Source organism: Hyperolius riggenbachi, chromosome 2, assembly GCF_040937935.1.
Source record: "Hyperolius riggenbachi isolate aHypRig1 chromosome 2, aHypRig1.pri, whole genome shotgun sequence".
Taxonomy (NCBI): domain Eukaryota; kingdom Metazoa; phylum Chordata; class Amphibia; order Anura; family Hyperoliidae; genus Hyperolius; species Hyperolius riggenbachi.
This window is the reverse complement of record NC_090647.1, coordinates 36,899,686-36,917,942: the sequence shown is the minus strand read 5'-3', so window position 1 is coordinate 36,917,942 and position 18,257 is coordinate 36,899,686. Positions and strand designations below refer to the sequence as shown.

Genomic DNA, 18,257 nt, shown 5'->3' with positions numbered 1-18,257 from the left:
AGGCGTCTACGGGAGCTGGAAGCCATTACAGGGCAGGCGGCAGAAAAAACGTAGTCGTTATTCGGAGCAAGGGTCAATCCAGGTGGCAATCAAAGCGTCGTCGTTATCCAAAAGCAAGGGTCAAATCCAGGCGGCAGTCGATAGAATAGTCGATAGTCCAAGCAAGGGTCAAAACCAGAAAAATCAGCAGAAATATCAGTGCAAGTGTCACCAGCAAAATCCAAACAGCAAATGGTGTTGTTTTTTTTCCTATGTGTCATTTTATTTATACTGTTTCAAACTTGTTCAAACTTGTTATTTTTTACTGAGTATTGGATTGGATACATGTGTATTCAATCCAATACAAATTCAAATTTACCGCCGCGCCCCCTAGCGTCGACTTCACGTGCGACGTCATTGCGTGTGGCTAAAGGAGAGGAGGAAGGAGACGCGAAAGGGACCGGAGGGACCGGAGGGGACCAGAGGACGGGATCGGTGGCCCAGAGGACAGGATCGGTGGCCCAGAGGACGTGATCGGAAGGCCCAGAGGAGAGGATCGGAGGGCACAAGAGGGTGGAGGGACGCGGAAAGAGATGCGGAAAGAGATGCGAACCGGAGGGGACCAGAGGACGGGATCGGAGGGCGGGATCTGAAGGCTCGTCCTGACCAGAAGGCATCAGAGACACTGGGGACTGTCCGGAGAAAGGGGACTGTGCACCCTGTACCAGGGCAACCCATGGTAAAGTGCTGGGAAACTTTTTTTTTTTACCCCGACACTGTATCGGGATTATCTAAATGGGCATCTTTTTTCACCCCGATACAGTGTCGGGATTATCTGCCAGAGGGTTAAAGTAAGCTCAAGTAACCTAAATTGTATTATGGGCTGGCCCCAACTAGCAATCAAAAACGCGTTTTCAGTTTGTTTACATTTCACTAAGTGCAATCTTGCAGCATTCCTTCAAGTGTAATCACTCAGAAAATGCTGCAAACAGCACATTTGCAACGGAATACAGATCGCAATGCTGTAGTAACATATAGTATTCGGCCCCCATGAAGTTTTCCACATTTTGTCACATTACTGCCACAAACATGAATCAATTTTATTGGAATTCCACATGAAAGACCAATCCAAAGTGGTGTACATGTGAGAAGTGGAACGAAAATCATACATCATTCCAAACATTTTTTAAAAATAAATAACTGTAAAGTGGTGTGTGCATAATTATTCGGCCCCCTTTGATCTGAGTGCAGTCAGTTGCCTATAGACATTGCCTGATGAGTGCTAATGACTAAATAGAGTACACCTGTGTGTAATCTAATGTCAGTACAAATACAGCTGCTCTGTGACGGCCTCAGAGGTTGTCTAAGAGAATATTGGGAGCAACAACCCCATGAAGTCCAAAGAACACACCAGACAGGTCAGGGATCAAGTTATTGAGAAATTTAAAGCAGGTTTAGGCTACAAAGTTTTCCAAAGCCTTGAACATCCCACAGAGCACTGTTCAAGCGATCATTCAGAAATGGAAGGAGTATGGCACAACTGTACACCTACCAAGACAAGGCCGTCCACCTAAACTCACAGGCCGAACAAGGAGAGTGCTGATCAGAAATGCAGTCAAGAGGCCCATGGTGATTCTGGACGAGCTGCAGAGATCTACAGCTCAGGTGGGGGGATCTGTCCATAGGACAACTATTAGTCATGCACTGTACAAAGTTGGCCTTTATGGAAGAATGGCAAGAAGAAAGCCATTGTTAACAGAAAAGCATAAGAAGTCCCGTTTGTAGTTTGCCACAAGCCATGTGGGGGACACAGCAACCATGTGGAAGAAGGTGCTCTGGTCAGATGAGACCAAAATGGAACTTTGTGGCCAAAATGTAAAACGCTATGTGTGGCGGTAAAGTAACACTGCACATCACTCTGAACACACCATCCCAACTGTCAAATATGGTGGTGGCAGCATCATGCTCGAGGGGTGCATCTCTTCAGCAGGGACAGGGAAGCTGGTCAGAGTTGATGGGAAGATGGATGGAGCCAAATACAAGGCAAACTTGGAAGAAAACCTCTTGGAGACTGTAAAAGACTTGAGACTAGGGCGGAGGTTCACCTTCCAGCAGGACAACGACCCTAAACATAAAGCCAGGGCAACAATGGAATGGTTTAAAACAAAACATATTCATGTGTTAGAATGGCCCAGTCAAAGTCCAGATCTAAATCCAATCGAGAATCTGTGGCAAGATCTGAAAACTGCTGTTCACAAACGCTGTCCATCTAATCTGACTGAGCTTGAGCTGTTTTGCAAAGAAGAATGGGCAAGGATTTCAGTCTCTAGATGTGCAAAGCTGGTAGAGACATACCCTAAAAGACTGGCAGCTGTAATTGCAGCAAAAGGTGGTTCTACAAAATATTGACTCAGGGGGCCGAATAATTACGCACACCCCACTTTGCAGTTATTGATTTGTAAAAAATGTTTGGAATGATGTATGATTTTCGTTCCACTTCTCACATGTACACCACTTTGTATTGGTCTTTCACGTGGAATTCCAATAACATTGATGCATGTTTGTGGCAGTAATGTGACAAAATGTGGAAAACTTCGAGGGGGTCTAATACTTTTGCAACCCACTGTATATACACAATTTCATTCATTACGTTATTTTCACTGCAGTTCCTATCAAAACACAAACACTTGAAGCATTACGGTCTTCTGCGGATCATGTTCATGCTTTATAAACAGATGCCTTGCCCGGTGATTACCAGCATGTACCTGAGCAGTGAGAAGACTCCATAGGAGCTGCGTACGGCGTTCTGCTCCACCTGCAGGTGGCTGTTCCTGCTTGACTCCGTATTGCTCTGCAAAAAAGAAGACACAGTGACCGGTGACTGATGTTTACCTGCCTCAGTACTACACCAAATAAAGTAGAACAAGACACACAAGACAAAGAACATTAACATTGCACTTTTCTCCTGGCGGACTCAAAGCACCAGAGCTGCAGCCACTAGGATGCGCTCTATAGGCAGTAGCAGTGTTAGGGAGTCTTGGCCAAGGTCTCCTACTGAATAGGTGCAGCTTACAGAACAGGTAGAGCCCAGATTCAAACCCTGGTCTCCCGTGTCAGAGGCAGAGCCCTTAACCATAAAGAGTTACATCAATGGCATTAGAGAGCTCTGCTGCATCAGGCTGATAGAAGCAGGGAAAGTATAGAGAACCTTCTCAAGTCTCTTCAACAGCGCCCCCTATCTCAGTTTACATGTAGACAGGAGGATGGGATTTAGAGTGCTATGACTTATGGGTGGTTGACACGGACGGCAGGCGGCGTCCGGCTGAGTCATCCTGTGATGTCTCCTTCCTACATACAATTTGCATTTATTCTGTATGCAAGCTGGAATTATTAGCAACTCTTTGACTATTTCTGGTTTTAAGGTAGCCTAGTAAAAGTATACACTGGTCGATTTGCCATCAGATCGACCAACTGACAGATCCCTATCTGATCGAATCTGATCAGAGAGGGATCGTATGGCTGCCTTTACTGCAAACAGATTGTGAATCGATTTCAGCATGAAACCGATCACAATCTGTGATGCTGCTGCCGCCACCCCCCGCATACAGTACCTGCTCCAGCCAGCGCGAGTCTCCGCTGTCTTCACTGAACTTCCTGTCCGAAGGGCGCTCTACTGTTTAAACTTCCTGCCGGGACAGGAAGTTCAGTGAAGCCAGCCGTACTCTGAGCCCAGCGCGGAGAAGAAGACAGCGGAGACCAGGGGTCACGCACCGGCGGAACAGGTAATGTATTGCAGCTAGCGTCGGTCGCCCGGCATTCGAACGCCGCTATCAACCCACTCCCGACCCTCCGGCGATCAAGCAAAATCTTCCGCACGGACGGATCGCCGGGAACGATTGATTTAGGACGGAAATCGATCGTTCTGTCAGTGTCTACGCAACGATTTCACAGCAGATTCGATAACAGTGATCGAATCTGCTGTATATCGGTGGGAAAATCGTTAGGTGTATGGGCCCCTTTAGAAGGGACGGATTTCCCTGTGGATTTGATCACCTTGTTCAAACAAGACAAAATGACATTTCTATTGTGCTTTGCTTCTGGCAGACTCAAAGCACTTCCGGGCTGCAGCCACTAAAGGGCACACCACGGACGACCAGGATCATTAGGGAGCCTTGCCCAGAGACTTCTTACTGGTTTATTGGTTTGAGCTGGGATTCAAAGCTGAGCTGCGATATGCAAATTGCAGCATTGCATAGTGGGAGTAGAGAATTTTACTTCCTTTTCTACTAATCGGGTGGCACCTCTGGGCGCCAGAATGAACTTTCTTTGCACTGCGGCAGGGCGGTTAAAGTGAACCTAAACTGAAAGGGATTTGGATTTTTATTTTAAACAACAACAGTTGCCTGGCAGCCCTGCTGATCTTTTTGGCTGCAGTAGTGGCTGAATCACACACCTGAAACAAGCATGCAGCTAATCCAGTCTGACTTCAGTCAGAGCACCTGATCTGTATGCTTGTCCAGGGAATGTGGTTAAAAGTATTAGAGACACGGGATCAGCAGGAGGGTCTGGGAACTGGTATTATTTTAAAAGGAAAAATCCATATCCTTCTCAGTAGGTTTCCTTTAAGGTATAGGTATGGGGGAGGGGTTTGGTGGCACCAGGGGGGAGTTCAGGTTAAGCATCAGTAGTACAGGGTTCTGTGTGAGAGTAGGGATAGGTTTAGCCATAGCAAAACATCTGTTCAGATTACCGATATTTTACTATTGAAAGCCAGTAGGAGAATATCACAAATTTCTGCAATAATGCACTAACAGCAACCCAACACGCCCTTTTTTCCAGGCGCCTTTTTCTTCATGAGTTTTGTACAGCAGGAGACATTGGCAGCGCTTCCAAACAGAAGCTGCACCCGAATGGACTACCTGCAATAGATGTGCAGAGCTCCACAATTGTGAACTAAAATACACAACATGCATTCAAAACAGGTACAGCAAAGGAGGACATTGGCTTCAGTATAAATAATATGTGCATTAATTATTCCCTACTAACTTCCCCACGGCTCTGCACATCTATTGCATGTAGTCAATTCGGGTGCAGCTTCTGTTTGGAAGCGTTGCCAATGTCTCCTGCTGTACAAAACTCATGTAAGTATACTTATGGCTAGCTGCATCCATGTGCATCAATTTGCATTCAAATTATAGATTAGGACTAGTACATGATTTGCATTCAAGGCATGTATTTAGCCCTGTGGGGCTCTGCATGCCTCTGTTGGTCTACAATTCAGTTGCAGCCTATGAGCGCTGTCATTTGTTTGATGCCTTTTAGTTCATGTATGTATCCACGATATCAAAACAATACTTCCACACTGACTAGCCAAGGCATGTGCATGTGGTTATCCTGTCCGTCTGACACAGAGATGAGATAAAGGGTACCACACCGCTAACATTCAGCACACACCACTCACCTTACTCTCAAAGGACGCCCCATAATAGCCATCGTTCAGACCAAAAATGATCTCATTGGTGTTCCCGGCACGTATCTAAAAGAACAGAAGCCAAATGAGATTACATTTTGTGCAGAAGAAAATGAACAGGTAAGTTGGGTCAGGTATAGAATGGGGAAGGTTTTTAGATTCCGCCATGTTTACGCAGATATAATCCCCACATCCCACTGCAGTAAGGGGGATACTCATTGGCCTCAATTCACTAAGCTTTATCAAACACTTTAGCAAACGTTTGATAATTTACCTCATGGGTAAAATCTAATTTTGAATTCACTAAGGTGTTATATGTTTATCGAATGTTTTATCGATCAAACATTTAATAAAAATATAACACCTTAGTGAATTCAAAATTAGTTTTAACCCATGAGGTAAATTATCAAAGGTTTGCTAAAGTGTTTGATAAAGCTTAGTGAATTGAGGCCATTGTGTTTGGTTAGTGCAGGCATGGGCAAACTCAGCCCTCCAGCTGTTACAGAACTACAAGTCCCACAATGCATTGCAGGAATCTGACAGCCACAGTCATGACTCATAAAGACAAATGCATTGTGGGACTTGTAGTTCCGTAACAGCTGGAGGGCCGAGTTTGCCTATGCCTGGGTTAGTGCTACAAAAATTTAGATTAGCACTTAACAGAAAAGTGCCTTCTTAAAACAGAAGGTATTGGCAATTATTCAAGTCTGAGAGTTTTGAGGTGTCCCACAATGCATCACTACTGAAATATGCAAATCATCCCTGTGTAGTCCCTGACAGTCAGAGCTATAACATCCCCATGAAGTTTGAGTTGGCCCGGCACACTGAGGAGAGAGGACTAGCATCAGCCAGCCCCGTGTGAAAGAGCCACTCACCTACCTGCGCACCTCTCCACCGTTGAAGCCCATGCTAAAAGCTAAACACACCTCCAGAACCGCTGGAATGCGATGATGTGTCAATTTGTTAATTGTATAGTGCCGCAATAATCCAACATGCATACAGACTGTTTCAGACTTGTCGGTCCTCATCAGTGCATAGCATGAATTATGTGGCTCGATTGATGGGCAATCTGTAACTCTGGGGGCCATATGCAATTCACTTTTTCTCCTGAGTTCTCTCCTAGGTGATCATTTTTCATCTTCGATTTAAAACAACTCTTTAGCACTTTGTAATGAAAAAAGTACCAAAAAGTAGGTGAAAAAGTACTATGAAAATTATTTTGAATTTTTTTTTGCTTGTTGGAGACTTAGAGAATCTGAAGTTTCCAAAAATTCAGCTTTTTATTGCAAAAACCTCTGTAATATTATTGCCCTAACTAAAACGCTGCATCCCCGTGGCTGAAATCTAACTAAATCCCTCAAACTCCCAGGGGCACAGTGCAGGGAGCGCTTCCGTGAGAGGCAGAGCTTTCAGCTGCAGCTCTGCCTCTACACGCGTCTATAAGGGCGCATCTCCGCCTCCGCCCCTCTCAGTCTTCCTTCACTGAGAGGGGTGGGGGGGAAGGGCGGAAATACGTGCTGATAGATGCGCATGGAGGCAGAGCTGCAGCGGAAAGCTCTGCCTCCCGGGGCAGCAAAATCCACGACCAAGAAAGTTGTGGATTTTGCGAGGGGAGTTTGGGGGGATTTAGTTAGATTACAGCCGCAGGTTGGGCAAACATACTTAAGAGGTTTTTAAAATAAAAACGTGATTTAAAAGGAGGCTTCAGTGTCTCTTTAAAAGGCATTTTATTTACATGTTGTGCAAATGTCACCTAGGAGAAAACTCAGGTGAAAAAGGGAATTGCATATGGGCCTGGGTGTTTTAAGTCCTACAACATAGAGCCACATTAATCCATGCCATGCACTGATGAGGCTCACCCAATTCAAAATGTATGTAACATGTAAGCATGTTAGATTATTGTAGCTCTGAACAATTCAGCAGTAACGCATTGTGGGAAATCTCATAAGCTCACTCCATGTGGCGTATAAGACGACTTTTTAACCCCTGAAAAGTCGAGGGTCTTCTTATACGCCGGGTGTCAGCACATGTGCTAGGCTGGCCTGTAAATTGGGGTACCGGGTGCTGCTGTCATCGGGCTCTCCAGCAATCCAGATGGCATATTGCGAACAGCCGCTCACGTGGGTAATAGAGCAGCTTCCTGGTTGCGGGTCACCTGACCGGTGACGTGTGCGCTCCACTGGTGCCATGTGTGCTTATGCTGGAAGAGATTGCCGGTGGAACACACTATTGTGGAGCGCACATGTCACCGGTCAGGTGACCCGCAACCAGGAAGCAGCTCTATTACCCACGTGAGCAGCTGTTTGCAATATGCCCACTGGATTGCTGGAGACTAACTAAAAACTGAGAGCCCGACGCCTGCAAAGTTTCCTCGATGACTCCAGCACACGGTACAGCGATGGAGTAATTGATCCCCGCTTTGCCAGCACAGCGCAATCTCTGTGCCTTTCCCCGGATGACTGCAACATCCGGTAATGCCAGTTGCTACTACCGGTATCTTTTATTTAGTAAATCTTTTATATTTATGATGTATATTCATTTATTTACTTATGATGTCCTATGATAAATCTTTTATGATACAATCGTTTTGATGTGATGTATTGTGATGTACAAAGGGGTTGGTTATCAGGGGTAGGACAGGTGGATGGAGGATGCAGAGAGATTGGTAGTCTTTTACGGCAAGTATATCCAAAACTCTATATTTTAACTGGAAACGTTGGGGGGGGGGGGGGGGGGGTCATCTTATACGCCCAGTGGTCTTATATGCCGGAATATACGGTAATCACAAATACCTACTGTTTTAAAGGGGAACTGAAGAGAGAGGTATATGGAGGCTGTCATGTTTATTTCCTTTTAGACAATACCAGTTGCCTGGCAGCCCTGCTGATCCTCTGCCTCTAATACTATTAGCCATAGCCCCTGAACAAGCATGCAACAGATCAGGTGTTTCAGTGATTCAGACTTATAAGTCTGATCTGACAAGACTAGCTGCATGCTTGTTTCTGGTTTTAATCAGATACTACTGCAGAGAAATAGACCAGCAGGGCTGCCAGGCAACTGGTATTGATTAAAAGGAAATAAACAGGACAGCCTCCATATACCTCTCTCTTCAGTTCCCCTTTAAGAAGGCACATTTCTGTTTTGCATAGCATTTTAGTAAGAGGGTTTTTTGGTCCTTTTCAGCCCCTTACATACTCCTACCAGTATGAGTTCTGGTTCACCAATCTGTACTTCTGTTTTGAAGATGCTTTTTTTCTCTAGACAAGGAGAACACCCAATCAGGTCTCAAAAACTATACAAGATAGAACAAGGATTTTGCACCACAACCAACCATATCGGTTTCCTGTCCATGGGCTAGAGGTGCTGAGATGACATCATCAGCGTGAAAATAAAAATTGTGATTATGTTCAAAAAGGAAGATGCACAAATGAATTCCACATCAATGGGCAAAAAGTAGCACTAACCAATCACAATGGAGATTTTATAGTAGGGAGGAAGACTTCATACAGTTGATTGTTTCAGCAGAGAGAAGTACAAAATTGGTATATGGTTTAAAGTGAACCCGAGGTGAGTGTAATATGGGGGCTGCCATATTTATTTCCTTTTAAGTATTGCCAGTTGCCTGGCAGCCCTGCTGATTCTCTGCCTCTAATACTTTCAGCCACAGCCCCTGAACAAGCATGCAGCAGATCAGGTGTTTCTGACACGATTGTCAGACCTGACAAGATTAGCTGCATGTTTTTTTTTCTGGTGCGATTTAGACACTACTGCAGCTAAATAGATCAGCAGGGCTGCCAGGCAACTGGTATTGTTTAAATGGAAACAAATATGGTGTATCCTCCACATCACAATCACTCTGGGTTCACTTTAAGAAGGGAAATAAACAGAACGCCAGTCACCCCTCACCTGCGGGCCTAAATATTTCAGCCCATCCAGATTCACTTTCCATTCAATTAACAGCTGGAAGTCATCGCTTCTCCCACCCCATATCTTGACGACAAAACACGACACAGAGGTGTCCAATCGATCCGGCATCAATCCAAAGTCGAGACTCCTCCACGTGGGATTCTAGAATATGAAAGGTTAAAGCACGGCAATCAGAAGAAGAGCAGATTGGAGAAATGGTCGTCACCTCATACAGCGCCGGGGCTTTGTACATTTATGCAGCTTGAACATGGACCAATCACTTAAAAAAACTTAGTGGGATTTGATTGGTCCATTTTCAAGTTTCATAAATTTGCATACAAACATACATTATACTGCATGAGCTCGGAAATATTTGCATCTCATTTATCCTCCCTACTCCGCCACACGGATTCCAAATTGTGATTAGAAGTTGCAGGCTGCGGCAGGAGGGCAGTTAAAGAGAAACCGTGACCAAGAATTGAACTTCATCCCAATCAGTAGCGGATACCCCCCTTTTACGTGAGAAATCCTATTACTTTTCTCAAATGGATCATCAGGGTGCCCTGTATGGCTGATATTGTGGTGAAACCCCTCCCACAGGAAAATGTGAGGACCATGGTCCTGGCAGTTTCCTGTCTGTAAACCTCATTGCATTGTGGGAAATAGCGGTTTACAGCTGTTTACATCTGCCAAGAAAGCAAGCGGCATCTCCTTCCAGTGACATCACCCGCCAGCAGTAAAAATGTCACCATGTGATAAATGTCACAATGTAAATCAGGGAGTGGAAAGATTTAACAACGGGCCAACACTGACTAAATCATTTATATATAATTATTGTAAAAATGAAGCACTTTTTTATTACATAATTTTCACTGGAGTTCCTCTTTACTTACCCTTGACACGGCCTATAGCTGTTGCACTGCACGTCGTGTTTCATCGCGACCTAAGTCACTCCAATACTTCCTCTGTCCAGGTTTGAAGGAGGAAGCATTGGAGAGAAAGAACGCAACGTGCAGGTCATCGGCAGTGGGCGGCGACAAGGGTCCGTTAACTGCCCTCCTGCACCTTAACCCCCCGATTATTACTGGATTTTAGGGTCTTTTAAAAAAACTTTTCAGATGCTAAAACTGGGGAAAAAATCATGCTACCAGAGTCTTTGCAGCAGCACCTGCTCTGATTCCCTGTGCTCCAGAGCGTCAATTTTACCTCTGTCCACCAGGTGGCGGTGTAACTGTCTGGTGAGATCGGTGACGACTATCTTACCAGAGTGATTCAGAGCCGGTGAGGACAGGAAGGAGAACGGCTACAGACGTCTGGATCCCCCGGGAGGTGAGTAAGAGTTCCCGCTACGGGCAATACTCTGCATAGAGCTCCCGGCACCTAGACAGAGCGTGGGTTAATCAGAATTTGGAATTCATATGCTGGAGCTCGTGCCTGTTCCACACAACCTCACCTATGCTCTATAGATTAAGAATGGACTACCACACTAGCAAGAAAATGATCACAGGAAGTCTGATTATATATCAGTATCTTACCAGAGAGTCTTTCACCACTTCACTCTTGTAAAACTCTAGGGGGAAAAAGAAAACAAAAATGCAATCACAAATTTGGTCACAATGCAAACAGGAAAAAGGGGTACCCTAAACAGCTGCTGAGAGAGCTGTAAAGTACAAAGTACTTCATTGCATTCCAGCAGATCTGGAGGTGTGGTCAGCTTTCTGTTTTAAAGAGAACCCGAGGTGTGTTTAAAGAATATTATCTGCATACAGAGGCTGGATCTGCCTATACAGCCCAGCCTCTGTTGCCATCCCAAACCCCACTAAGGTCCCCCTGCACTCTGCAATCCCTCATAAATCACAGCCGTGCTGTGAGGCTGTGTTTACATCTGTAGTATCAGTCTCAGCTGCTTCCCCGCTTCCTGCATAGCTCCGGTCCCTGCCCCCGTCCCTTCCCTCCAATCAGCAGGGAGGGAAGGGATGCAGGCGGGGACTGGAGTTCTGCAGGAGGCGGGGAGAGCAGAAGACTGACACTATAGAGATAAACACAGCCAGCTCTGACAAGCTGTTTGTCAGCAGCGTGGCTGTGATTTATGAGGGATTGCAGAGTGCAGGGGGACCTTAGGGGGGCTTGGGATAGCAACAGAGGCTGGGCTGTATAGGCAGATCCAGCCTCTGTATGCAGATAACATTCTTCAAACCCACCTCGGGTTCTCTTTAAGAGAGCAAACTTGTTTTCCATGCATTTTAGTAAGGGGGCTTTTAGGACCATTGTAGTCCCTTACACACTCCAATGAGTTCTGGGTCACCATGAGCTTGCTGGTTAGTCTGTACCTCTCGGTGTTACAAGCCCTACTCCATAGAGCCTAATTAATCCATGCCATGCACTGATGAGGATCAAACAATCCGAAACAGTCTTTATGCATGTTGATTATGGCTCTGTACTAATTACAAGCGGACATCATTGCATTCCAGCGGTTCTGGAGGTGTGTTTAGCTTCCAAGGACAACAGAGGACCATTTGCCTATTTCAGCAGTGATGCATTGTGGGATACATCTCGGAGCTCACTCCAACCTGAATTATCACAAATACTTTCCGTTTTAAGAAAGCAAACTTGTGTGTCATAGAACAATTCACATAATTATGATGACACACGGCGATCACACCCAAGGCACCAAGAGCCTCCAAGGACATGACAGCCCAGTTCCAAAAGTCCTACGGGGTTAGATCGAAAGATGCAGCATCATGTAGGATGGGTCATTCATAAATGGATCCAAATTGGCCCAAACTCACCGTCAGTCACACATGCCACGTGACATACGTGGCGGCTGTGTGTCGGCGGCTCTCGGAGAAGCAGCGGTTGTGACCGGGAGTAGCTACATAGCTGTTGGAGCAGGTGACATTACAATACAAGGGGACATTACCATTTGGGGGGACAGCGGCAGAGGTGTCATTTCATGCTAAAAGCAATCAGACTGCAGTGTATGGGCGGCCGACAGATCTCTCTCTGATCAGATATGATCTGAGAGAGATCTGTCCCTTGGTCGATCTGCCCATACATAATACTCCTGTACTCAATAGATACAGAAGTGAAATTCAACCCACTTGGAAAGATGATAAAAGAAATACAAAAGCAGCACACTAGATAAATATCCAAAACTCCTGCTAAAGGGACCCATACACTGGTCGATTTCTGCATTCAAAATATGGCTGATTCGATCCATAAATTTGCCTGGGGCTGTCACTCTGTTCTTGGGGAGGCGGAGCCATGTTAGGTTTGAATGGGGACATGGCTCCGCCTCCCCGAGACGGATTGACAGCCTCAGGTAAGGTGAGGGCAATGTAATTTGTATCATCCACGGATAATGGGAGTATGAATATGACCCAGATTGATGCATATGGAATATGTGATATAGATAACAGGATTGTTGTACGTGTTCTACATTAGGCAAGGCTACGTGACACTTTGTTGACCTGTAAGTATACCTGCGATGTATGAAGAAAGGGGGAGGGTCTATATTTTTGACTGCCATTGGTGGATACCCACCCTAGGGTATGTTATGAGCATCTTGTGGTGTATTGTTTGTCTGCACATTCTGAAGAAGGGGACCCGCCGCGGCCCCAAAACAATTGTCATTACATACGTGCTGATGAAGCAATAAACTGAATGGTTTGCATTTTGATGCTGGTGTGGTAGCCTGAATCCATACTGGACTATCTGTAGAAGTCGATGTGCTCGGTTAAATACCTCTGAGGATTTTGGAGTCGTTGCATAGGTGTAGAGTGAAGTATGTGTCCAGCAGGCGGTATCCATGCCGGCTAACGATGTTCCTCGCCGCAATGCTCCGCAGGTGACGAAGGCGTCTCTGTAAATAAACCACAAATATTAGGAAGCTGACCTGATGTCATATCTCCCAAGAACGTACAGGCATCATCAGCTGAATCGTCATACATCAGCTGAAGCTCGGGTTCAAAAATCAGAAATTACTCTGCATAGAGGGAAGCCTCGGGATCCTATTGATGCTTCCCTCGGTGGTCCGCAGTGTCCCTGTTGCTAAGCACAGCCCCCTCCATGTCCTGCCAAAGCTGCTCCTCTTCCGCATTTATGGCCATGCATTAGAAGCTGCGGCTCCGTGCTACAGCGCATGCGTGGGAAGACTCGAGCTTCTTACGCACAGCAATGAATGCAGAAGCGGAGCCGCACGGCCCTGATAGGATTAGCGGCAATGCCTTGTCGCCAATCTTGGAGGAGGGGGGTGGCGCTCAGAGATGGGGAACAGCAGACCACCGAGGGGAGCCACCATAGGATCCTCAGGCTTCCCTTTCTTTAGGTATCCGATTTTGTACAGGAGCTTTGGCTCGTGTATCGCAGATAAGGTAAACAGAGGCGCCAACAGGATAAAAATTGTTAAAAACCTTTACAATTTCTAGGGAGGCAGTGGTGGACTTACCTCCCCTGAAGCAGACATAGAACTGTCAATTTTCAAACACATACAAATTTATTCACATACTCCAGAATACAATGCAACGTGTTTCGCAGGTATAATCCGGCTTCCTCAGGCAATAACAGGAGTAGGAGAGGGGAGTGAGCTGAGGGCTGGAGATGCAGTTGCAGCTTGCCTGTGTGTAATGTGACTAACAAAACATGGCCACTCGTTTCACAGGAATAAATAATCATAAACTGTTGAAGCCGTTTGCAGCTAGATTTGCTGTGTAAACTATACAAACTTTAGATAAGATATATAGACAAGTTACTTGTTATAGTTAGTTTTTCATTTAGGATCCGCTTTAAAGTCTTTGTGAACTTTACTCTGTGCATAAAATGGGCACTGACCAATAAAGCAATACACTCGCAATGCTGAAATATATATATCTGTATCACTATCATTACAAATGTGAAAGTTTGGATGTTTGTTACTCGATCACGCAGAACGGATTTGAATGAAATTTGACACACGCATAGTACATTACCTGGAATAATGTACAGGATACTTTTTTTTTTTATCCCCATAACCAAAAAAGTGGGCGGAGACAAATACAAATTTCACTGGGAAAATCTAAACTGCAGCACTTCTTACAAAGTGGGTGGAGCCTACAAAAGCCAATTAAAATTCACCTATTGTTTTTCAAGGGGAATATTTAAAGCGGAATATAACCCTGCATTTCAACTTTGCTCTAAAACATTATTTACAGCATATTATATGCAAAAAGCATTTTTTTTTTACTAGACCAGCATTGGAAGGGTTAAACACAGAGGTTTTAAGTTCGTGCAGACATTCAGATAGTTACATTCTATTTAGTTAGTGTGTAACTGTTTATCAATAGATACATCTCTTTGGCTGTCCTCCAAGCTCCTTCTCAGTGAGAGAGATGAGTCACAATAAACACATATTTGTAAACAAAAAGTATCTAACTCAAGTTCGGAATGGTCTGCAGAAATCTCCAGGGACTTTAAAGCCCTGTGTAACCCTTCCAATGCTGGTCTAGTAAAAAAAAAAAATGCTGGTTGCATATAATATACTGTAAATAATGTTTTAGAGCAAAGTTGAAATGCAGGGTTATATTCCGCTTTAATTGCTGCCATTCTTGCACTGTTAATAGCAGATGCCCCAAACCTGGTACAGTTGGTCATTGGGTCACTGGGGTTTAAATTCAGAAAATGGGGCGGAGCTGCAAACTGTCAATCAGATTTGTTGCATTTCAATGCAAATTATTGATGCCAAAGACCGCAAAGCTCACAAACTTGGTCATTGAGTAATTGTGTGTTAGGGTTAGAAATAGTGGGCGGAGCATCCATATCCTTCCTTACATCCTGCTATGCTTGTGTTGAAAGAAGCTCATTAACTGCAGTGTTTGCTGATCTACAGTGTGTGTGCACTATTCCCCATGCATACAATATTAGCTGTTAGGGCCCGGGCACACTGGTGAGCATCTTGGTGGTCGTTTTCGTTTTATAAAAACACTTCCATTGACTTGCATTAAAATCACAGCAAAATAAAAAAAACCTGTAAAAAGCCTAATTAGTCCAGAAAAAAAAAAAAGTATCAATTAGATTTGATAAGTAGTGATAAAGTTATTGGAGAATAAATAGGAGGAGTGCAGAAATGTGAAAATTCCTCTCGTCCACAAGGGGAACACAACCAATGGGCTGAAGAGGTTAAAGTAAGTAAGCCTTTAACCTGGAGAGGGAAGCCAACTGGACCACAGAGGCTTCCCCCACCCTTCTCCCCCAGGCAGATTCAGCGAGGAGCCCCCCCCCCCCCCCGCCCCCGATGCACTGTGTCTGCGGTGTACAACTTATCTGCTCAGGCTGTCTCAGCAGAGCCCAATCGCTTCTGAGCTGCAGCACAGGCGCAAGCGGTTAACAACCCCTTGTTGACAATTTTTTCGGGACCCCAGAGTTAAAGTGGCCTGGTGGAGGATGACCCTTTGGAGTACTTTTTTTTTTCCCTCTCTCCACAGGTGTACGTTAAAAATCTCACACAACCACCAATTCCCAACTGTTAAATCTAAGCGTGCACTGTGACCCGATATGACCCAGGTGACTTCCCAATAAACAGACCATGTTTACTTGGATGCAGGTCTGGAGGGTCTCCCTGGAGGGGATGGGGGAGGATCACAGAATTGCCTGAATGACACACGCTGAGTCACATGGTAACAGGATGCCCTGTGTTATCAGGAATCTCTTCCCCAGGCCTGTTCCACGCTGTCAGATAATCAGAGGCATGTGATCCAAGTTCAGCTCCAAGCATGTGATTGTGAACACAGAGCAGGATTGTAAAGCACTCCCCTCCTTCCTGTGCTGCGAGGACGGCGCTCGCGTCTGATTCCTGCGCCTCTAATCTCTCCACTCCTGACAATCGGGCCACAAATCACAGACAAAAGGGATAATATTTCCCCATGAAAAAAAAAAATTAGGTGGCTAGCAGCAGATATCGATCACATTTAAAGGGGTTCTCCGATTTTAAAAAGCTAAAACAGACACTTAACTGAGGCCTCTATCAGCCCCCTGCAGCTGTAATGTCCCGCGCCTCCCTCCTCCGATGCTCCATTCCCCGCCAAAGGGTAACCTACTAATTATTCGTCTAACTAGACAAATAGAACTGCGGAGAACTGTAGGGAGAGGTATGTGGAGGCTGCCCTATTTATTTCTTTACAACACCAGTTGCCTGACAGCCCTGCTGATCTGTTTGGCTGCAGTAGTGTGTGCATCACACCAGAAACAAGCATGCGGCTAATCTTGTCAGAGCTACCTGATCTGCTGCATGCTTGTTCAGGGTTACGTCTAAAAGTATTAGAGGTAGAGGATTAGCAGGAGAGCCGGCAACTCGAGGTGAGAGATCGGGCTGATGCACTCCAAGAGCGCCTCTGAGCTCTTTTTAAAATGCTGGCGCTTCAAAAAGCGCTTGACTAATGTATGTGAATGGGATGGAGCACACCAAAGCAATGTGCTTTTTTCCCCAAAACGCAAACGTGGGTCCTGCCGCATTTCTGCTGATTTCTGAGGCGTTTCAGCCTCAATGTTAAGTAAAGTGGAAAATCCCTCTGAAAAGCTCCAGATCAGAGCAATTTTCCAAGTGTTTTTGTTACAGAAGCTGTTCAGTTATATCTCAAGTGTAACAAAAAATAGAAAACTACACAAAACGCTCCAAAATCACCAGGCAGGATTAGAAAAATCACTAGGCACATGCCTAGAATCGCCTTAAAGTAAATTCAAGATAAAAAATTTTACTCAGTGCATAATTGCGTTCCTTTCATATTGTTTATAGGGCTTTCCTCAAGCCAAATACTTTGTTTTTGTTTTAATACTCTTAATTCCCTATAAACTAAACAAGCCTCGCCCACAGCTTTTCAGAGTGCCTTGTCATTTTTAGACAGTAGCAAGGGCTTATGGGAACTCAGTCTGGGCAGGAGGAGGTGTTACTAGCCAGAGATTTCAGAGGCAAAGAGGAGGAGGGAAGATGGGGAATTAGGTTTTCATAGGCTGAGGGCTGGAGATGCAGATCAGCTTGCCTGTGTGTAATGTTTACAAACAGAACATGGCTGCCCTCGTATCACAGGAAGAAATCATATTCTGTTGAAGCTGTTTGCAGCTAGATTTGCTGTGTAAACTAAACTTTAGATAAGATATATAGACAAGTTACTTGTTAGTTTTTCATCTCGGATCCGCAAAAAAAAAAAAAAAAATAAAATAAAAAAATCACTAATCGTTTCCTTTTACACTAGTGTTTTTTGGTGTGCACTGGCTAATATGGAGGCTGCCGTATTTATTTTCTTTTAAAGCACTGCCAGTTCCCTGGCTGTCCTGCTGATCCTCTTTATACTTTTAGACCCTGAACAAGCATGCAGCAGATCAGGCGTTACATATGCAGGTCTTACACAAGGACATGCATCTCCTGTTTTTGATTAGTTCAGTGTTTAGCTGCATAGGATCTACATGCGAGCTGTAAGCACCTCAATCATTTCTCCCCACCATACAGAGGATGCCCATACATTACCAGATATTGGGAGCCTACCGACCTCTCGGTTTGATAAAATTATGAGCCTGCAATATGGAGTAAGAGAATCCGTGCCACGACACAACCTTCAATCGATCTTTTGATCATGAAAACAGTGGAATGGATTGATCGCAAGGGCTAGATTGGGCGCGCGGTGGTAACAGCGTTCAATATCGCGAAGACCGGTTGACTCCCAGCTGGTGTCCCCCAAACGTATAGGTGACTGCCGTCCTCCACCAGGGGCAGAGTTAAAGGTTCTCCAACCCATCGGCAGAAATCCTTGCCTCCACTGGTATCCGGCGACACCGTAAGCATCTATCCCACGTGACACCAAGCGCAAGTTGTGACGTCACTACTAGGGATGGACAATGAGATGCAAATAATTTCAAGGTGATGCTGCATTATGCA

General features: G+C 45.1%; 1 protein-coding gene across 9 annotated transcripts in view; it reads right to left on the bottom strand.

The window, feature by feature from the left end:
* Nucleotides 1-18,257, bottom strand: part of UVRAG (UV radiation resistance associated) — a 300,947-nt gene that overhangs the window by 80,852 nt on the left and 201,838 nt on the right. For 8 of the 9 annotated variants that reach the window (XM_068266640.1, XM_068266642.1, XM_068266636.1 and 5 more), the window contains 5 exons: nucleotides 13,100-13,217; nucleotides 10,891-10,925; nucleotides 9,356-9,517; nucleotides 5,441-5,515; nucleotides 2,745-2,830 (listed from right to left, as the gene is read on the bottom strand). In XM_068266640.1, coding sequence (XP_068122741.1) covers nucleotides 2,745-2,830; nucleotides 5,441-5,515; nucleotides 9,356-9,517; nucleotides 10,891-10,925; nucleotides 13,100-13,217 — 476 coding nt within the window. The remainder of the gene's footprint in view (nucleotides 1-2,744; nucleotides 2,831-5,440; nucleotides 5,516-9,355; nucleotides 9,518-10,890; nucleotides 10,926-13,099; nucleotides 13,218-18,257) is intronic. The other variant, XM_068266638.1, reaches the window with a different exon arrangement.